The sequence below is a fragment of the Mobula hypostoma genome, chromosome 28 (genome assembly GCF_963921235.1).
Source record: "Mobula hypostoma chromosome 28, sMobHyp1.1, whole genome shotgun sequence".
Lineage (NCBI taxonomy): Eukaryota > Metazoa > Chordata > Chondrichthyes > Myliobatiformes > Myliobatidae > Mobula > Mobula hypostoma.
The window spans coordinates 2,281,985-2,304,723 of record NC_086124.1 but is presented as its reverse complement, the minus strand read 5'-3'; the positions used below and the strand labels follow the sequence as shown (position 1 = coordinate 2,304,723).

At 48.9% G+C, this 22,739-nt stretch overlaps 2 protein-coding genes across 2 annotated transcripts in view; both read left to right on the top strand.

Moving 5' to 3' along the window:
- The window catches only part of myom3 (myomesin 3), a 122,870-nt gene extending 118,186 nt beyond the window's left edge, over nucleotides 1–4,684 (top strand). The window contains exon 36 of the mRNA XM_063035354.1: nucleotides 541–4,684. Within this exon, the coding sequence (XP_062891424.1) occupies nucleotides 541–795 (255 nt within the window). The 3' untranslated portion in view covers nucleotides 796–4,684. The remainder of the gene's footprint in view (nucleotides 1–540) is intronic.
- Nucleotides 4,685–5,186: 502 nt separating this feature from the next.
- Nucleotides 5,187–22,505, top strand: fabp10a (fatty acid binding protein 10a, liver basic). The gene is made up of 4 exons (XM_063035356.1): nucleotides 5,187–5,345; nucleotides 12,276–12,448; nucleotides 15,965–16,054; nucleotides 22,401–22,505. The coding sequence occupies exons 1-4, from the start codon at nucleotides 5,279–5,281 to the stop codon at nucleotides 22,449–22,451; spliced, it is 381 nt and encodes a 126-aa protein (XP_062891426.1). The 5' UTR covers nucleotides 5,187–5,278; the 3' UTR covers nucleotides 22,452–22,505.
- The last annotated feature ends 234 nt before the right edge of the window (nucleotides 22,506–22,739 follow it).

Here is a 22,739-nt window from a genome sequence, read left to right as displayed (position 1 = left end):
ACAATATATATTAATGATTTAGATGAAGGGATTAAAAGTAACATTAGCAAATTTGCAGGTGACACAAAGCTGGGTGGCAGTGTGAAATGTGAGGAGGATGTTATGAGAATGCAGGGTGAATTGGACAGGTTGGGTGAGTGGGCAGATGCATGGCAGATGCAGTTTAATGTAGATAAATGTGAGGTTATCCACTTTGGTGGCAAGAACAGGAAGGCAGGTTACTATCTGAATGGTGTCAAGTTAGGAAAAGGGGAAGTACAACGAGATGTAGGTGTCCTTGTTCATCAGTCACTCTAAGTAAGCATGCAGATACAGCAGGCAGTGAAGAAAGCTAATGGCATGCTGGCCTTAATAACAAGGGGAGTTGAGTATAGGAGCAAAGAGGTCCTTCTGCAGTGAAGTGCAGAATGAAGTGGCCACTGGGTAATAGTAATAGTCTTTTGCATTGACACAATAAAGTGCAACCACTTGGATTGTTTATAGTCTCATTGTGCTCGATACTACCCTAAAGTAATATTAATATTTTGTTGTGTTCTACAGACCCTGTACCTGTCCTGTAGCATCTCTGGAGACCCTCTCCCCGAGGTGGTCTGGCTGAAAAACGACAAAGAGGTGGTGGCCGGCGAACACTGTCAGATCTCCATCCAGAAGACCACCGTCAACTTCAGTATCCAGCAGGTCACCTCTCAGGACTCCGGGAGATACAGCCTGTTAGTGAGGAACAAACATGGCTCGGAGACAGCGACCGTCACCGTCGGAGTGTACAAATGTGGCGGCAAGGCTGAGCAGGAATGACAGCCGCCGCTTGTTATAAAAATAGGTCAGACTTTCAGGATTAGCAACGGCGGTACATTGAACCTGCAAGAAATCTCTAGCTCAGACCCAGTTTTGTGAAATGCCTTGAATTCCGGGAGATGATATTTTAGTTTGTAGTGCTGTTGATGTTTTAACTATAGAGTCAATGTAGAAATTATAGTTTAGCGCTTTGAGTGGAATAGGAACTAATTTGAAGAAATCTTAGAATGCGTTACGATGACAGAAGTCAGCTTTCAGAATTAGTAGTGAGTGAAAGGGAGTCTTGCATACACTAAACATCTAGAACTTGCTCCTAGTGAAAGTAATTGAAGGATTTGGCTTTAATTACATACCTTTCTGAAGTGGGATGATGCTAGTGCTGTTTGGGAGGGTTTAAACTAATTTGGTGGGGGAGGGAAGGGATACGAAATGGAGTGATTGTGCTGAGGATGGGGTAGCTGGTTTACAAACCCAGGCTCTGTTAGTGAGACTGCTGGCAAGGAGATGCTGACGAAAGGGTAAAATTGCAGTCTGCAGGATGAGCTGCAATGGAAAAGGCGGAGAAAATCGAAAAGGGGGGACACAGGTCTGAAAGCGCAGTATACGGAATGAAGTAGATGATCTCGTAGCATAGTTAGAGATTGGCGTATGTAATGTCGTTGGTATCACTGAATCATGGCTGAAAGAAGATTATAGCTGGGAGTTTAACATCCACGGATACACATTGTATCGAAAGGACAGGCAGGTAGGCAGAGGGGGTGGCGTGGCTCTGTTGGTAAAAAATGAAATAAGATCATTAGGAAGAGGTGACGTAGGATCAGAAGGTGTTGAATCGTTGTGGGTAGAGCCAAGGAACTGCAAGGGTAAAAAGACCCTGATGGGAGTTATATACAGACCCCTAAACAGAAGTAAGGATGTGGCCTACAAATTACAAAGGTTCATAGGTTCTTGATTATAGGGGAAAAAGCAGGAGATTGGGGCTGGGAGGGAACTGGATCAGCCATGATGAAATGACAGATCAGACTCGATGGGACAAATGGCCTAACTCTACTGCTATATCTTATGATCTTAAGAATCAGCGGGAATGCACCTAACGGAAGTTCTATTGGCAAATTCCTGTGAAGTGTTCAAGTGGCACGACCTGCCTTCCCCTGGTTACCACCAGTCAGCTCTCCCTGGAAATGGAGGTCGGAATATCCACCTCCTCGGGCACTCCTGTGTCCACCGCCCGTTCAGCTGCCCCACCTCTCTTCCGTGAGACGTCGGGCAAGTGAAGTGACGCTGGAAGAAGGAGGTTGCAATCGAGAAAGGGATGGACAGCCCTGAGGAAGGATGGGAGACAGTTTCTGCTGTGTTTGGAAGACAAGTGTGTAGGTGTACAAAATGACTCTGCTGGGACTTGAAAACTCGCCAAGCTTCACTCCCTGGACCCGCACCAACTGCTCTAGGGGTTGCTTTTACAATCAGTAACTTTTACCAAATAAATCTGTCAGTTTCAAAATGGAAATTTATGATCTGCCACATCTATTACTGAGCTGTTTTGAAATGTCGTCACATCGAGGTTAGCATAAACTGTTAGAGTGCTGAGACAAGCAATCTGCTTCTCTTTCCTACTGCACGGTCTATCTGGCAGTTTGAGAGTTTCCCACAATATCAGGAGTCGATGGAGAGATGTGAAGAGCCATTGATTGGAGCTTCTGTCTATTTTGTTCCTGGTTCACAGCTAATGGAAGTCTGAGTCATTAAAGAGTCGGTAAAACTGAAGGGAAACATTAAATATGAAGGCAAAGATTTTCCTTTAGTTTCTATGTTAGTAAGAACAACATTCCACTGTCTGGTTCACTCTTTCACTATGCTGAAAGTGACCTCTTCCCTCTCAACGTTTTGTGACTGACCAGGAGGAATTTGACTCCTAAAGTTATTCACCGATAGTGCAGATAGGATTAAACAAGCAGAGATAGCGGAGGAGACAGCAAACTTGGCTCTGGCTCCAGACGAATTACCTCTTACCTCAGCCTGTAAATTCAACAATGAAGCACAAAACTGTCACCTAATTCTTTAATCCCACTTTCCCGCCTATCCATTAAAAAAGTTAAGGACATTGGGAATTTTGTATTTCCGTGAACCACAGATCCTTTCAGCAATGGCCAGTAATTCCAATAACTAGGATTGGGACGTTGACCTTGCGGGAGTAGTAACAGTTTAGGTGGAGAGCATTGTGACTGATTGTGTCACCGTCTGGCATACGGGCACTGCACCGGGTCAGAAAAAGCTGCAGAAAGTTGTAAACTCAGTCTGCTCCATCATGGGCACTGGCCTCCCCAGCATTGGGGACATCTTCACAAGGCGCTACCTCAAAAGGGGGGCATCCATCATTAAGGACTCCCACCACCTCTTCTCATTACTGCCATCAAGGAGAAGTCAAAGTAAATTTATTATCAAAGTACATATATGTCACCACATACAACCCTGAGATTTATTTTCCTGTGGGCTTATTCAGCAAATCTGTAGAGTAGTAGCTATTACAGGATCAATGAAAAATCAACCAGAGTGCAGAAGACAACAAACTGTGCAAATGCAAATATAAATAAATAGCAATAAATAATGAGAACATTGGATCATGAGATAAAGAGTCCTTAAGGTGAGATCGTTGATTGTTGGAATGGTTCAATGATGGGGTAAAGTGAAGTTGAGTATAATTACCCCCTTTTGTTCAGGAGCCTGATGGTTGAGGGGTGGTAACTGTTCTTGAACCTGGTGGTGCGAGTCCTCAGGCTCTTGTACCTTCTACCTGATGGCGGCAATGAGGAGAGAGTGTGTCCTGGGTGGTGGGGATCTCTGATGATGGATGCTGCTTTCCTACAACAAGGTTTCATGTAAGGTGCTCAGTGATTGGGAGGGCTTTTTCCATAATATACTGGGCTGAATCCACTACTTTTTGTGGGATTATCCATTCAAAGGCATTGGTGTTTCCATACCAGCCTGTGAAGCAGCCAGTCAATACCCTCTTCAGCACACACCTATAGGAATTTGTCAGAGTTTTAGATGTCATGCCGAATCTCTACAGACTCCTCGGGAAGTAGAAGCAGTGTTGTGAATTGCTCGTATATGCTGGGTCTAGGATAGACCCTCTGAAATAGTAACACCCAGGAATTTAAAGTTTCTAATTTCTCCACCTCTGGTCCTCTGATGCAGGCTGGGTCATGGACCTCTGGTTTGCCTCCCCTGAAGTCTATAATCAGTTCCTTGTCTTGCTATTGTTGACTGCGAGGTGGTTGTTATGACACATCTCAGCCAGGTTTTCAATCTCTCTCCTGTATGCTGATCCATCTCCACCTCTGATTTGGCCCAGGACAGGACAGTGGTGCCACCAGCAAGCTTGAATGTGGCTTTGGAGCTCTGCTTGAAGCAGGTGGGTCCACACACTGCCAAAGCGAGAGGTTAAAGATCCCTGTGAACACACCAGTCGGCTGGTCAGCGCCACGTCTGTAGCACGCGACCAGGTGCCCCACTCCGTCCAGATGCTTTCCGAGGAGTCACCCTCCTGAGGGCATCCTGCACATCAGCTTCAGAGACTGAGACCCTGCAGGTGGTACAGCAGCCTGAAGACACATACGCAATGTTTTAGGAACAGCTTCCTCCTTCCCCTCTGCCAGCAGATTTCTGAACGGTCCGTGCATCATTGTGCTTGTGTATGTGTGGACTGAGCCTCAGAGCCGCAGTGTCACCTAATGGGCGTCGGGACTGGTTGAGAGATGATCTCGGGGGCTAGGAGGTCCGGACTATATACATGCTTAATCAGCGTCGTTATATTTTACTGATACCCTATATGGGTTTGTGGTCCTGTATGTGCGATGACTGGGTATCAGGCCGCGGTACCCGGGGTGGGGGGAGGGGGGTTTATTCCGTGATTATGATCTTGTGTGCTTTGTGCTGTGTGTGACTGTTGGTACTGCGTTTTGCAGCTTGACCCCGGAGTAACACTGTTCCATTTGGCTGTATACGTGGGTATCCATGTATGGCTAAATGACAATTAAACTTGAATTGAATTGAGTGCATAAACACAACCTCCTTTGCACTAATTATTAATTATTTATATATTTCTCCTTGTAATTTGTGGTAGATATATGTTATATATCACACTGCACTGCTGCCACTAAGCAGCATCTTTCACAACGTGCGCCAGTGATAATATATCAGATTCTGATGCTGATAAGCCAGCTTAGAACTCTAAATTAACACAACTGGATACTAGGTTAATTACATCCAGAACTACTCATGTTTGTTCAGGATATGGACTTTGATTACGTTTCAGTTAATCATTAGTCATGATCCTTCAAACCATTTCTGTGGTCAAATTATTAATAAATGTGAATGCACCGTGTGCACGGCCGGGTATAAATTCTGGTCAGTACCCTCCTGTCCCTGCATTGTGAAACACTTTCCTGACTAACCTGCAGCGAAGGGAGCTGGAGCAGGGAGAATGGCATTCTCTGGGACGTGGCAGGTCTACTCGCAGGAGAACATCGAGGACTTCATGCGAGCTCTCTGTAAGTGACAGTCACCACCGAGAGGAGCAAGGATTTCCATTCTGGGTACAGTCAACAACTTGGACGCATCTTTCGGTCAATTTCTCTGATGGTTAACTCGCAGTGTGTGGGATGGTCAAGGACATTTTAGCGGACACTAATGAGCCTTGAGCCTGTGGTACTTCTAGAGCGATGCTAAGCAAGATTTATACAGTGTCTCAGCAGAATCGGGTTTATTATCACTGACAAGTGTCGAGAAATGTGTGACTTTGTGGCAGCAGTACATTGCAAAACATAAAAATATGCTGTTATTTACAATAAGAAATTTAAAAGTTTATTAAAAAGTTTTCAAAAAATAGAAAACAAAAATAATGAAGGAATGTTCATGGTTCATTGTCCAGAAATCTAATGATGGCAGAAGGGAAGAAGCTGTTCTGAAAACATGAGTGTGTGTCTTCTGGCTCCTGTACCTCCTCCCTGATGGTAGTGATGAGAAGAGGGGTCTTCAGGCTCCTGTACCTCCTCCCTGACGGTAGTGATGAGAAGAGGGGTCTTCAGGCTCCTGTACCTCCTCCCTGACGGTAGTGATGAGAAGAGGGGTCTTCAGGCTCCTGTACCTCCTCCCTGACGGTAGTGATGAGAAGAGGGGTCTTCAGGCTCCTGTACCTCCTCCCTGACGGTAGTGATGAGAAGAGGGGTCTTCAGGCTCCTGTACCTCCTCCCTGACGGTAGTGATGAGAAGAGGGGTCTTCAGGCTCCTGTACCTCCTCCCTGACGGTAGTGATGAGAAGAGGGGTCTTCAGGCTCCTGTACCTCCTCCCTGACGGTAGTGATGAGAAGAGGGGTCTTCAGGCTCCTGTACCTCCTCCCTGACGGTAGTGATGAGAAGAGGGGTCTTCAGGCTCCTGTACCTCCTCCCTGACGGTAGTGATGAGAAGAGGGGTCTTCAGGCTCCTGTACCTCCTCCCTGACGGTAGTGATGAGAAGAGGGGTCTTCAGGCTCCTGTACCTCCTCCCTGACGGTAGTGATGAGAAGAGGGGTCTTCAGGCTCCTGTACCTCCTCCCTGACGGTAGTGATGAGAAGAGGGGTCTTCAGGCTCCTGTACCTCCTCCCTGACGGTAGTGATGAGAAGAGGGGTCTTCAGGCTCCTGTACCTCCTCCCTGACGGTAGTGATGAGAAGAGGGGTCTTCAGGCTCCTGTACCTCCTCCCTGATGGTAGTGATGAGAAGAGGATACATCCCAGATGGTGAGGGTCCTTCATGATGATGCCATCTTCCTGAGGCATCACCTTGTGATGATGTCCTCGATGGTGCAGACGGTCATACCCATGATGGATCTGGCTGAGTTCGTAATCCTCTGCAGCTTTGCCCAATCCTGTGCATGGGTGCCTCCACAGAATGTTCTAGGTGGTACACCTGTAGAAATAATGCTAGAGTCTTTGGGGATGTATTAAATCTCCCCAAAATCCTAATGAAATATAGCCACTGGCATGCCTCCTTCGTAATTACATCAATATTTTGGGCTCAGGATAGATCTTCAGAGATGTTGGCAGCCGGGACTTGAACCTGCTCACCCTTCCCACTGCTGACCCCTCGATGCGGAATACAAGTACAGTACATAGGTGGTGCATCCGTTCTGTTGGCTGAAGAGCACACGGGTAAATTGGGTTATTATTGTCATACGTACTGAGGCACAGTGAAAGATTTAGTTTTGCCCGCCAGCCACATCGATCATTTCACCACGTCGGTACGTGGAGGCAGTACAAGGAAATGCAAAAGCAGAATGCAGAGTCAAGTGTCACAGTTACAGAGTAAGGGCAGTGCAGCTAGACTGTTAGTTGCAAGGCCATAACAAGGTAGATTGTCAAGTCAAGAGTCTAGTTTATCGTACTGGGGGACCATTCAATCGTCTGATAACACTGGGATAGAAGCTGGTGGTTCGTGCTTTCAGATTTTTGTATCTCCTGCCCAGTGGGAGGGAGAGAAGAGGGAACATCCGGAGTGGGAGTCTGCGAGTAAGCAAGTTCAGATGGCATGCACTGTAATGGGGCACCGGGGGCGGACAGACTAAACATTTAGAGCAGCGAGCGGCATGTCAGATAGTATTGAGCTTTTGGAACTGCACTCAGATAGGAAGTCAGAGACACAAGGCTGCACACACAAAATGCTGGAGGAAATCAGCAGGTCAGGCAGCATCTATGGAGATGAATAAACAGTTGACATTTTGGGCCGAGACCCTTCTTCGGGACTGAGAAGGAAGGGGGAAGATGCCAGAATAAAAAGGTTGGAGGGAGGGGAAGAAGAATAGCTAGATGGTGGCGGGTGGGGGTGAGGGAGTATTTTTTTTTACCGGAAGGAGAAATCGATGTTCATGCCATCAGGTTGGAGGCTACCCCGACAGAATGTAGAGTGTTGCTCCTCCACCCTGAGGATGGCCTCATCTCGGCACAAGAGGAGGCCACGGACCGACACGCCGGAATGGGAATGAAATGTTTGACACAGGGGAGTCCCACTTGTGGTGAATGGTGCAGAGACACTCGACAAATCAGTCCCCCATTTTACAACAAGTCTCGCAAATGTAGAGGAGGCTGCATAATGATTCGGAGTCCAAAATGTTCGTCTAACTTTGAGTTTACTTTAAGTGAGGGGCGCACTTATCACTTGGTAAGCTCCTTATGGTGGTTAAGAAGGCTTCTGCAAAGCTTGATTTTATTAGTCAGGCATTGACTTCAAACATCAGGAGGTTATGTTGCAACTTTACAGAATTCTGGTGAGGCCACATCTGGAATACTGCGTACAGTTCTGGTCACCCCACTGTAGGAGGGACGTTGAGGCTTTGGAGAGGGTGCAGAAGAGGGTCACCAGGATGCTGCCTGGTTTAGAGGGCATGTGCTATCGTGAGAGGCTGGACAATCTTGGGTTGTTTTCTCTGGAGCGCCAGAGGCTGAGGGGAGATCTGACGGAGGTTTACAAGGTTATGAGAGGCACAGATAGAGCAGAGAGACACTGGTTCCCAGGGTTGAGATGTCTAATACCAGAGGGCATGCAATGAAGGTGAGAGGGGGTGGGATCAAAGGGGGATGTGAGGGGTAAGTATTTTACCCAGAGAGTGGTGGATACCCGGAATGTGCTGCCTGGTCTGGTGGTAGAGCCAAATAGTCTATTGGATAGGCACATGGATGTAAGGAAGATGGAGGGATATGGACATGGTGTAGGTAGGAGGGACTTATTCAAACCATTACTTAAATATTAAATACATAACATCTTTGGAATTTGGGAGGGAACTGAAGCGCCCAGAAGAAACCCATACGGTCAGATAGAGAACATAAAAACCCTTTACAGACGGTGGCAGAAATCGAACCTGGGTTGCTTGTGCTGTAATAATGTCACACAAACCGTTCACTAACTGAATACTAGGACTAGAATACAAAACAAGGGTGTGATGTTGAGGCTTTATAAAGCACTAGTGAGGCCTCACAGAGTACTGTGAGCAGTTTTGGGCCCCTTATCTAAGAAAGAATGCGCTGACATTGGGGAGGGTTGAAAGGAAGTTTACAAAAATGATTCCGGGATTGAACGGCTCGTCTCATGAGGAGCGCTTGACGGCTCTGGGCCTCTTCTCACTGGAATTCAGAAGAATGAGGGGAGACGCATTGATACCTATCAAATGTTGAAAGGCCTCGATAGAATGGAGGTGGGGAGGACGTTTCCTTTGGTGGGGGAGTCTAAGACTAGAGGACACAGCCTCAGAATAGAGAGGCGTCCATTTAGAATGGAGATCAGGAGTAAGGTCTTCAGCCAGTGAGTGGTAAATCTGTGGAATTCCTTGCCACAGGCAGCCATGGAGGCCAAGTCTTTGGGCATATTTAAGTCCAGTTGACAGATTTTTGATTAGTCAGGGCATGAAGGGATATGTTTAGAAGGCAGGAGATTGGGGTTGAGAGGGAAAGTAAATCAGCCATGATAAAATGCTGGAACAGACTCAATGGGCCAAATGGCCTAATTCTGCTCTGTTATCTTATAATCTTAAACTCTGGACAGAACTGATCAAATGTTCACTGAGACAGTTTGTGAGGCAGCGACAGATTGGATACGCAGTCTGAACGTATAGCAGGACCAGTATTTATTGCCCTTGATATCTGATGTCGAGCCTCCCCGTGAACCACTGGAGTCCTTCCGGTGAAGGTGCTCCCACAGTCATGCTATGGACACAGTTCCCAGGTTCAAACCCAGGATTTGGAACTGGTAATAAACCTCTAAATCAGGACGATGTGACTCTTAGTGGGGAACCAACTGTAGGTTCAAAGTTCAAAGTAAATTTGCTATCAAAGTACCATTGAGATTCATTTTCTTGTAGGCATTTACAGGAAAAACAAAATACTGTAGAATTTTACAAAAAACCTTACATAAGACTGAGCAGACCAGTGTGCCAAAGGAGACAAACTGCGCAAATAAAAAAGTCCAGAGAAGATGAGTTGTAAAGAGTCCTTGAACGTGAGTTTGTAGGCCGTAGAATCAGTTCAGTGTTGAAGTGAGTGATGTTATCCACGCTGGTTCAGGAGGAAATAACTGCTCCTGAAGTTGGTGGTGTGGGACCCAAGGCTTCTGTGCCTCTTGTCCATGGTAATGGTGGTCTTATAGAAACATAGAAACATAGAAAATAGGTGCAGGAGTAGGCCATTCGGCCCTTCGAGCCTGCACCGCCATTTATTATGATCATGGCTGATCATCCAACTCAGAACCCTGCACCAGCCTTCCCTCCATACCCCCTGACCCCCATAGCCACAAGGGCCATATCTAACTCCCTCTTAAATATAGCCAATGAACTGGCCTCAACTGTTTCCTGTGGCAGAGAATTCCACAGATTCACCACTCTCTGTGTGAAGAAGTTTTTCCTAATCTCAGTCCTAAAAGGCTTCCCCTTTATCCTCAAACTGTGACCCCTCGTTCTGGACTTCCCCAACATCGGGAACAATCTTCCTGCATCTAGCCTGTCCAATCCCTTTAGGATTTTATACGTTTCAATCAGATCCCCCCTCAATCTTCTAAATTCCAACGAGTACAAGCCTAGTTCATCCAGTCTTTCTTCATATAAAAGTCCTGCCATCCCAGGAATCAATCTGGTGAACCTTCTTTGTACTCCCTCTATGGCAAGGATGTCTTTCCTCAGATTAGGGGACCAAAACTGCACACAATACTCCAGGTGTGGTCTCACCAAGGCCTTGTACAACTGCAGTAGTACCTCCCTGCTCCTGTACTCGAATCCTCTCACTATAAATGCCAGCATACCATTCGCCTTTTTCACCGCCTGCTGTACCTGCATGCCCACTTTCAATGACTGGTGTATAATGACACCCAGGTCTCATTGCACCTCCCCTTTTTCTAATCGGCCACCATTCAGATAATAATCTGTTTTCCTATTTTTGCCACCAAAGTGGATAACTTCACATTTATCCACATTAAATTGCATCTGCCATGAATTTGCCCACTCACCCAACCTATCCAAGTCACCCTGCATCCTCTTAGCATCCTCCTCACAGCTAACACTGCCACCCAGCTTCGTGTCATCCGCAAACTTGGAGATGCTGCATTTAATTCCCTCACCCAAGTCATTAATATATATTGTAAACAACTGGGGTCCCAGCACTGAGCCTTGCGGTACCCCACTAGTCACCGCCTGCCATTCTGAAAAGGTCCCATTTATTCCCACTCTTTGCTTCCTGTCTGACAACCAATTCTCTATCCACATCAATACCTTACCCCCAATACCGTGTGCTTTAAGTTTGCACACTAATCTCCTGTGTGGGACCTTGTCAAAAGCCTTTTGAAAATCCAAATATACCACATCCACTGGTTCTCCCCTATCCACTCTACTAGTTACATCCTCAGAAAATTCTATTAGATTCGTCAGACATGATTTTCCTTTCACAAATCCATGCTGATTTTGTCCAATGATTTCACCGCTTTCCAAATGTGCTGTTATCACATCTTTGATAACTGACTCCAGCAGTTTCCCCACCACCTGCCTGTCCTGCCCTTGTCCCTGGTGGAAGAGTTGATGGGGAAGATATGGTGGACTGCTATAATGCAGTTTGTACATGGCAGGTACCGTGGTGATGGGGCACTGATGAACCATTATCACTGCCCTGTACCTGATCCTAACTCTTAATTATCGCACACATCTGCTCCTTCCACAGATGCCCAACAGAAAGTAACAAGGTAGGTAAACCTCGGGCGTCACTTGACAAATGAATGTTACCTGATCCAAGCGATGGACGCAAAATCCTGGAGGGGACCTCAGCAGGTCGGGCAGCATTTATGGAGAGGAATAAACAGTCGACATTTTGGGCCAACTCTTCATCAGGACTAGAAAGGAAAGGGAAAGAAGCCAGAATAAGTTGGTGGGGGTGGAAGGGGAAGAACAAGCTGGCAGGTGAGAGGTGAGACCAGGTGAGGGAGAAGGTGGGTTAGTGGGGGTTAAGTGAGAAGCTGGCAGGTGAGAGGTGAGACCAGGTGAGAGAGAAGGTGGGTTAGTGGGGGTTAAGTGAGAAGCTCAGAGGTGAGAGGTAGAAAAGATAAAGGGTTGAAGAAGAAGGAATCTAATAGAAGAAGACAGTGGACCATGGGAAAAAAGGAGGAGATTGGCATAAGAAGGAGGTGATGGGCTGGTGAAGAAAATGGGTGAGAGGGGAGCCAGAATGCAGAATGAAAAAAGAGAAGAAGGGGAGAGAAATTACTTAAAGTTAGAGAGAGTGATGTTCCTGCCATCAATGCTGGAGGCTACCCAGATGAAATATGAGGTGTTTCTCCTCCAACATCTCATGGTTGAATGGTCTGAAGTCCCTGCCCTCATCACCATCCTACCAATCCCCTCAATTCCGTAATCAACATTTTACCTACGATTGTAACGATGATATCTCACTCCAGTCTGACTTGTACATTTTTGCAGCTATTCCAGAAGACGTAATTAAGATTGGAAAAGATATCAAACCTGTCATTGAAATTAAACAAACTGGGAACAGCTTTGTCGTGACAACCAAAACTCCCCGCCAGTCGGTCACCAATGAGTTTACCATTGGCAAAGAGGCTGATATCACCAGCATGGATGGCACAAAGTTAAAGGTATTTTCATCTGTTTCCTAGTTGTTCTGTCATTGGTAACCATTCCTCATAGAACAAGCTTTCTAATCCAGGCAGCATCTTCTCTCCATCCTCTTTAAAGCTTCCACATCCTTCCTATAATGAGGTGACCAGACCTGAACACAAGTGTGGTCTAATCAAGGTTTTATAGATCTCTCTTCCCTTGAACTCAATCCTCGGACTAATGAAAGCCAACACACCACGCTCTCAACTTGTGGAGCAGTTTTGATGGACCTGTGGGGTATCTGTGCATCAAGAACATTATTAAATGCAAGTTGAGTGACTGCTTTCTGAAACACGCCTTGCCTCTGAAAACCCAACCCTCAGCTTCCGGGCACCAGTAGTTTCACCTCTGCCTCCTCGGACTTTTTGCATCCTCGCTTAGAGGATGGAGAACCGTACCGCACAAGAACAGGCCACTCAGCCCTCAGTGTCTATGCTAAAACATCTTGCCAAATAAAGCAAAATCAATTCTGTCTGTCTGTGACCCATATCCCTCTAAGCTACGGTAGGAAACTTTGTCACATGGTGTGAGCAGAATTATTTGCAGCTTAATGTGAAAAAGACTAAGGAGCTGGTGGTAGACCTGAGGAGAGCTGAGGCACCGGTGACCCCTGTTTCCATCCAGGGGATCAGTGTGGACATGGTGGAGGATTACAAATACCTGGGGATACGAATTGACAATAAACTGGACTGGTCAAAGAACACTGAGGCAGTCTACAAGAAGGGTCAGAGCCATCTCTGTTTCCTGAGGAGACTGAGGTCCTTTAACATCTGCCGGACGATGCTGAGGATGTTCTACGAGTCTGTGGTGGCCAGTGCTATCATGTTTGCTGTTGTGTGCTGGGGCAGCAGGCTGAGGGTGGCAGACACCAACAGAATCAACAAACTCATTGGTAAGGCCAGTGATGTTGTGGGGATGGAACTGGACTCTCTGACGGTGGTGTCTGAAAAGAGGATGCTGTCCAAGTTGCATGCCATCTTGGACAATGTCTCCCATCCACTGCATAATGTACTGGGTGGGCACAGGAGTACTTTCAGCTAGAGATTCATTCCACCGAGATGCAGCTCAGAGCGTCATAGGAAGTCATTCCTGCCTGTGGCCATCAAACTTTACAATTCCTCCCTTGGAGGGTCAGACACCCTGAGCCAATAGGCTGGTCCTGGACTTATTTCATAATTTACTGGCAAATTTACATATTACTATTTAACTATTTATGGTTCTATTACTATTTATTATTTATGGTGCAACTGTAACAAAAACCAATTTCCCCCAGGATCAATAAAGTATGACTATCACTATGACTGTAACCCTAGGGTTCCTAAAGTTTTTTTTTAATGCCGAGGAGCCTCATCATTAACTGAGGAGTCAGTGGACCCCAGTTTGGGAACCCCTGCACAGCTGATAGAACACAGCCCCGCGCAGGCCTTTCGGCCCACAAAGTTGTGCCGACCTTTTAACCTACGCCAAGATCTTCCTACATGGCTCTCCATTTTCTTTCATCCACGTCTATCTAAAGAGTCTCGTAAAACTCTATAATGTTTCTACCTCTAACATTTCCCATGGCAGTGCATTCCATACACCCGCCACTCTGTGAAAAAAAACTACCTCTCACATCCCCTCTAATTACCTTAAAACTACATCTTCAAATATTAGCCATTTCTGTCCTGGGACAAAGGTGATGGTAGCTCATTCCACCAATGCCTCTAATCATCTTATAGACCTCTATCGAGTCACCCTCTGATCCTCCTTCACTCCACAGAGAAAGGCCCTAGCTCATTCAACCTATCCTCATAAACGTGCTCTCTAATCCAGGCAGCATCCTGGTAAATCTCCTCTGTAAACCCTCTTTAAAGTTTCCTCATCTTTTGCATTACGAAGCAACAACCAGAGCTGAACACAATTTTTCAAACACAAACAAGAGAAAATCTACAGATGCTGGAAATCCAACCAAAACATACACAAAATTAGACCATATGACCATAAGATATAGGAGCACAAGTAGGCCATTCAGCCCATCGAGTCTGCTCCAGCATTCAATCATGGGCTGATCCAATTCTTCCAGTCATCCTCACTCCCCTGCCTTCTCCCCATTCCCTGACTAATCAAGAACCTATCTATCTCTGCCTTAAATGCACCCAATGACTTGGCCTCCACAGCCGCTCGTGGCAACAAATTCCACAGATTTACCACCCACTCTCCACAGCTCTTTTCTATCCTGCAATCCTGAAGTCGTGCCCTCTTGTCCTAGACTGCCCTACCATGGGAAATAATGTTGCCATACCTAATCTGTTCAGGCCTTTTAACATTCAGAATGTTTCTATGAGATGCCACGTCATTCTCCTGAACTCCAGTGAATACAGCCCAAGAGCTGCCAGGCATTCCTCATATGGTAATCCTTTCATTCCTGGAATCATTCTCGTGAATCCTTCTCTGAACCCTCTGCAATGTCAGTATATTCTTTCTAAAATAAGAAGCCCAAAACTGCACGGGATACTCCAAGTGTGGTCTCACAAGTGCCTTATAGAGCCTCAACATCACATCCCTGCTCTTATATTCTATACCTCTGGAAATAAATGGCAACATTGCATTCGCCTTCTCAGCAGGGCAGGCAGCATCTATGGGAAAGAGTATTGTCAACGATTCGGGCCAAAACCTTAACCCTAATGTGGCCTGAAATGTCGACAATTCTCTTTTCCATAGATGCTGCTTGGCGTGCCGAGTTCCTCCAGCAATTTTGTGTGTTACAATATTCCAAATGTGGTGTAAGCAACATTACCTCACAACTCTTGAACTCAGTTCCTCAACTAATGAAAGCCGACACACCATACACCTTCTTAACCACCCTATCAACTTGAGCGGCAACTTTGAGGGATCTGTGGACGTGTAGCCTAAGATCTCTCTGTCCCTCCACACTGCTAAGAATCTTGCCATTAACCTGGTATTCAACCTTTTTAAAGTGCATCATTTCACCCTTTTCTGGGTTGAACTCTATCTGTCATTTCTCAGCCCAGCTCTGCATCCTGTCAATGTCCCACTGTAACCTATGGCAGACTTCTGCACTCTCCTCAAGTAGAAATGCATTCTGTGAGGATCTGATGCTGACAGGTAGTTTCCCCACTCTGGATCAACCAGAATAAAGGTTCCCAGTACCATGACAAAGTGTCACAGGTTTGGGATGTGGAGTGAGCTGCTTAAAGCAGCCAGGGCAAATTTCTTTGCTCAGGGGGTTATGAACATCCAAAATTCCCTCGGCCAGAATGTTCCGTTGTTAGGTATCTCCAAGGCCGGCACCGGGACTCGTAAGAGCATATGGGGAATTACTGAACAACAATGGGTCAGAACTGAGAGTCTGTCGATGTTCCATGTTGTTAATGAACATGGACTTGTGCTACACTGCAGATGTCTCAACACGTTCACCTCTCAGCTCTTTCCTGACTGCAAGTTGGGACTTACCGCATGCATTGCACACACTTACAATGATCTTTCTTGCACAGTGCACAGTTCTGATGGAAGACGGGAAGCTAGTGTGCAAACTGCCAAAGTTTCTGCACACACAGGAGGTGCAGGGATCTGAAATGATTGAGGTGAGTTCAAAATCCAGCGGATTGTAGAACTGCAGAGGTTTGTGGCACCGAAGATCGTAGAGTCCATCCCGTCCACGGCAGGACATAGGGTTTCTCCTGACACTATGCTCAGTATCACTGTAAAGCTTCTCACAAAAGCAGACCAACAGATAAACCTCATATGTGAGATACAGTCATAGCATTACACAGAACTTTACTCCCTGAAATGTAGAATGAGAGCAGATTTGATAGAGGTACACAGAATTATGTGGGTAAGTGCAAGCAGGCTTCGTCCACTGAGATTGGGTGGGACCACAACTAGAGGTCATGGGTCATGGGTAAAAGGTGAAAAGTTTAGGGAGAACATGAGGGGAAACTTCTTCATTCAGAGGGTGCGGAAGAGAGTGTGGAACGAGCTGCCCGCACAAGTGGTCAATGCGAGCTCGGTTCTAATGTTTAAGAGAAGTTTGCATAGGTACATGGATGGGAGGGGTACGGAGGGTTATGGTCCAGGTGCACCTTGATGGGAATATGCAGTTTAAATGGTTTGGCACAGACTAGATGGGCTGAAGGGCCTGTTTCTGCTCTGTACTTTTCTATGGCTCTGTGACTTCTTCAGATTTATTAACTTATGACATGCACATCAAAATGTAGAGTGAAATGTGTTGTTTGTGTTAACAACCAACACAACCCAAGGACAGTCAGAAGAATGAGGGAGGAATCTCATCGAATGTTGAAAAACCTCGATAGACTGGATGTGGAGAGGATGTTTCCCTGGGTGGAGCAGTCTAGTACATTGGGCACAGCCTCAGGGTAGAGGGACGTCCATGTCAAACGGAGATGTGGAGGAATTTCTTTAGCCAGAGGCTGGTGAATCTATGGAATTCGTTGTGATGAGTAGCTGTGGAGGCCAAATTATTGGGTGTATTTAGGTTGATAGATTCTTTATTAGTCAGGGTGTGAAGGGATACGGAGAGAAGGCAGGAGATTGGGACTGAGAGGGAAAATGGATCAGCCATGATGAAATGGAGGAGCAGACACGATGGGCCGAATGGCCTCATTCTGCTCCTGCATCTGATGTGCTGAGGAGAGCCTGCAATTGTCACTACTTATTCTGCCACCAACATAGCATGGCCACAATGCTCAGCAGATCAACACAACCAACAAAAACAACAACAACGGCAAAACAAGCCTCTTTTCCACCCACTCACACACACAGCCAGGCCTCCTACCCCAGGACAGGCTGTTGCTGGGCCTCCATTCCTTGCTCCCAGACTCTCTAGCATTCAGTCATTAGGCTTCCAACTTTGGACTTCACAGACACCTGGGTATTTCTGCCCCAGGACTCGCTGATTATGGGTTTGACAGTGTCTGCCCAGCAAATCCATGCCAACTATCAAGCACCCATCTACACTACTCCGACAGTCATCATCATCATTATGTGCTGTGTCGTATGACTTCATCATTTTTTGTGCCGTGTCATAGTCGTATGACGTGGGCAATCATGGTCTTTCCATAATCATGATTGTTCTTGGCAAAGCTTTTTTGCATAACTGGTTTGTCATTGCCTTCTTCTGGGCAGTGTCTTTACAAGACGGGTGACCCCAGCCATTATCAATACTCTTCAGAGATTGTCTGCCTGGTGTCAGTGGTCACATAACCAGGACTTGTGATATGCACCAGTTGCTCATACGACCATCCGACACTTGCTTTCATGGTTTCACGTGACCCTGATCGGGATGGGGGTGGGGGGGGGTGCAGTGAATGACAAGGTTGTGGTCCAGTTGGAGGATTTCCAAGTTATATCTGATTATAATCCCATTCACTACATTTCCAAATCACTTGGGTCCAGTGGTACGAAGATTGGGGTCTTCCTTGGTTGGGGTGGATGACCGTGACATATTCTGTGCCTTGTCACACCCTTCGCTCTCCACGGAGCATTGCAGAACCACCTTCCTGGCCGTTGGATCTCACTGTAGATCTCATCCGCCATCTCACCAGGCTATAAGGCAACTGGCTACCCTCGCCTGGTTTAACCTGCCTGTCAAACCGGTGTACCGGGGTGTGGCCGCTGTCACATGCAAAACAGCTGCTTGGAGCCACAGGTGAGAGCCGGGTGTCCATGGGAACTGAAGGAGAGTGAGCTGCCCTTCACCAGAGGTGTTACCCTACCCTGGACTCTCCGTATGCTTCCAGTGATTAGGCTTGGGTTGCCGGACGGCGCAGAAGGGTCTGTTCAGTGCTGAATCTCGAAAATAATAAAAAATAAAAATGCACTTGGTCAGCTGGACAAAGGCTGGTTGCCCTGTGGTGAGTAACTCTTCCTCTGATATCCCACCATCTCTCTTTATTTCCATTACACGTAGGATGCCCTCCACTTGCCTGAACGAGGGCCTCCTAAAATTCAAGAAGCGCAGCAGCATCTAGGATGAAGCAGCTCACATGATAGACCAGGCAGCGACCACCCTGTGTATGGATACAGCCCACGCCATCACCAAGAAACCCCTCCCCTCCCCACCACTGAGCACATCTACAAGGAACACTGCCACAAGAAAGCGGCGCCCACCAACTCCTCCATCCCCACCAACCCCACCATCCCCACCAACCCCACCAACCCCCCCATCCCCACCATCCCCACCAACCCCACCATCCCCACCATCCCACCAACCCCACCAACCCCACCATCCCACCAACCCCACCAACCCCACCATCCCCACCAACCCCACCAACCCCACCAACCCCACCATCCCCACCAACCCCACCAACCCCCCCATCCCCACCATCCGCACCATCCCACCAACCCCACCATCCCCACCAACCCCACCATCCCCACCATCCCCACCATCCCCACCAACCCCCCCATCACCACCATCCCCACCAACCCCACCATCCCACCAACCCCACCATCCCCACCATCCCCACCAACCCCACCATCCCCACCAACCCCTCCATCCCCACCATCCCACCAACCCCACCAACCCCCCCCATCCCCACCATCCCCACCAACCCCACCAACCCCACCATCCCCACCAACCCCACCAACCCCCCCATCCCCACCATCCGCACCATCCCACCAACCCCACCATCCCCACCAACCCCACCATCCCCACCATCCCCACCATCCCCACCAACCCCACCATCACCACCATCCCCACCAACCCCACCATCCCACCAACCCCACCATCCCCACCATCCCCACCAACCCCACCATCCCCACCATCCCCACCATCCCCACTGACCCCACCATCCCCACTGACCCCACCATCCCCACCAACCCCCCATCCCCCCATCCCCACCATCCCACCAACCCCACCATCCCCACCAACCCCACCATTCCCACCATCCCCACCATACCACCAACCCCACCAACCCCACCAACCCCACCATCCCCACCATCCCCACCAACCCCACCATCCCCACCACCCCCACCATCCCCACCATCTCACCAACCCCACCAACCCCACCATCCCCACCATCCCAGCAACCCCACCATCCCCACCATCCCACCAACCCCACCATCCCCACCATCCCACCAACCCCACCAACCCCACCATCCCCACCATCCCCACCAACCCCACCATCCCCACCATCCCACCAACCCCACCAACCCCACCATCCCCACCATCCCCACCAACCCCACCATCCCCACCATCCCACCAACCCCACCATCCCCACCATCCCCACCAACCCCACCAACCCCACCATCCCCACCATCCCCACCAACCCCACCATCCCCACCATCCCCACCATCCCCACCAACCCCCCCATCCCCACCATCCCCACCATCCCCACCAACCCCACCATCCAGGCCACCATTCCCACCATCCCCACCAACCCCACCACCCCCCACCATCCCCACCATCCCACCAACCCCACCAACCCCACCATCCCCACCATCCCCACCAACCCCACCATCCCCACCATCCCACCAACCCCACCAACCCCACCATCCCCACCAACCCCACCAACCCCACCATCCCCACCAACCCCACCAACCCCCCCATCCCCACCATCCGCACCATCCGACCAACCCCACCATCCCCACCCCCCCCACCAACCCCACCATCCCCACCATCCCCACCATCCCCACCAACCCCACCATCACCACCATCCCCACCAACCCCACCATCCCACCAACCCCACCATCCCCACCATCCCCACCAACCCCACCATCCCCACCATCCCCACCATCCCCACTGACCCCACCATCCCCACTGACCCCACCATCCCCACCAACCCCCCATCCCCCCATCCCCACCATCCCACCAACCCCACCATCCCCACCAACCCCACCATTCCCACCATCCCCACCATACCACCAACCCCACCAACCCCACCAACCCCACCATCCCCACCATCCCCACCAACCCCACCATCCCCACCACCCCCACCATCCCCACCATCTCACCAACCCCACCAACCCCACCATCCCCACCATCCCAGCAACCCCACCATCCCCACCATCCCACCAACCCCACCATCCCCACCATCCCCACCATCCCACCAACCCCACCAACCCCACCATCCCCACCATCCCCACCAACCCCACCATCCCCACCATCCCACCAACCCCACCAACCCCACCATCCCCACCATCCCCACCAACCCCACCATCCCCACCATCCCACCAACCCCACCATCCCCACCATCCCCACCAACCCCACCAACCCCACCATCCCCACCATCCCCACCAACCCCACCATCCCCACCATCCACACCATCCAGGCCACCTTCCCCACCAACCCCACCAACTCCACCATCCCCACCATCCCCACCATCCCCACCAACCCCACCAACCCCACCATCCCCACCATCCAGGTCACCATCCCACCAACCCCACCAACCCCACCATCCCCACCAACCCCACCAACCCCACCATCCCCACCATCCCAACCAACCCACCCATCCCCACCATCCCCACCATCCCCACCAACCCCACCATCCAGGCCACCATTCCCACCATCCCCACCAACCCCACCACCCCCCACCATCCCCACCAACCCCATCAACCCCACCATCCCCACCATCCCCACCAACCCCACCAAACCCCCACCGTCCCCACCATCCCCACCAACCCCACCATCCCACCATCCCCACCAACCCCACCAACCCCACCATCCCCACCATCCCCACCAACCCCACCATCCCCACCATCCCCACCAACCCCACCATCCAGGCCACCATCCCCACCATCCCCACCAACCCCACCAACCCCACCATCCCCACCATCCCCACCAACCCCACCATCCCACCATCCCCACCAACCCCACCAACCCCACCATCCCCACCATCCAGGCCACCATCCCCACCAACCCCACCATCCAGGCCACCATCCCCACCATCCCCACCAACCCCACCATCCCCACCATCCCCACCAACCCCACCATCCAGGCCACCATCTCCACCATCCCCACCAACCCCACCATCCAGGCCACCATCCCCACCAACCCCACCATCCCCACCATCCAGGCCACCATCCAGGCCACGCTCTCTTCTTGCTACTAACATGTGGCAGGAAGTACAGGAGCTTTAAGTCCCACACCACCAGGTTCAGGGACAGTTATTACCCTACAATCATCAGGCTCCTGAACCTGCGTGGGTAACCTCACTCGCCTCAGCTCTGAATGGATTCCACAACAGATGGACTTTCTTTCAAAGAATCTCCATGACTCATGCTATCAGTATAATTTTTATTTGCATAGATTGTCTTCTTCTGCATATTGGTTGTTTGTCAGTCCTTGTTGATGTATAATTTATTCATAAAGAGTTTTTTTTTCTTTTTCCCTGTAAATGCCCATGAGAAAATGAATCACAAGGTAATATATGGTGACAGATATAGAAACATAGAAACATAGAAAATAGGTGCAGGAGTAGGCCATTCGGCCCATCGAGCCTGCACCGCCATTCAGTATGATCATGGCTGATCATCCAACTCAGAACCTTGTACCAGCCTTCTCTCCATACCCCCTGATCCCTTTAGCCACAAGGGCCATATCTAACTCCCTCTTAAATATAGCCAATGAACTGGCCTCCACTGTTTCCTGTGGCAGAGAATTCCACAGATGTATGTACTTTAATAATGAATTTACTTTGAACTACTTCCCCTAACTGTTGGAATTTTAAACAGACCCACTGCTTAACAGCAGTACGAACTCGAGACAATGCAGTCACTTGGTCTGTGGCCTTTTATTGTTCAGGACAGTGACGGTGAGATTACATTGTATTCTGGATTTTTCACACCATATCACTTCATAAAGTGATATCGTGGTCCAAACCAGTTTCTGTTGTCACCTACTGGCCTTGTTCTAGTTGATTGACGATGTGTTGCCATTACTTCAACTCATTTAACCTCCTACATCTCTTACAGAAGCTTACTGCGGGGACAACCACCATGATCAGGAAAAGTCACCGGACTTAGGCACAGCAGCAGCAGCTTGTGATGTACTGAAATAAAAGGAATACTAATCCTGCAGTTTGGGATGCATATCTTTATAGTTTAGTTCCCAGAACATCAGTAGTGGGCTGGATAAAGTAACCAATCCCAGAAACAAAGTTAGACAATAACTGGGCTCATGAACAATAGGAAAGGTGCCGGATACTCGAAACATATAACATACCACAGTCTAGAACAGGAAATGACCCTCTGGCCCACAGTGTTGTGTCGAGGATGATGCCCAAAAAAACTAATCCCGGTTGATTGCACATA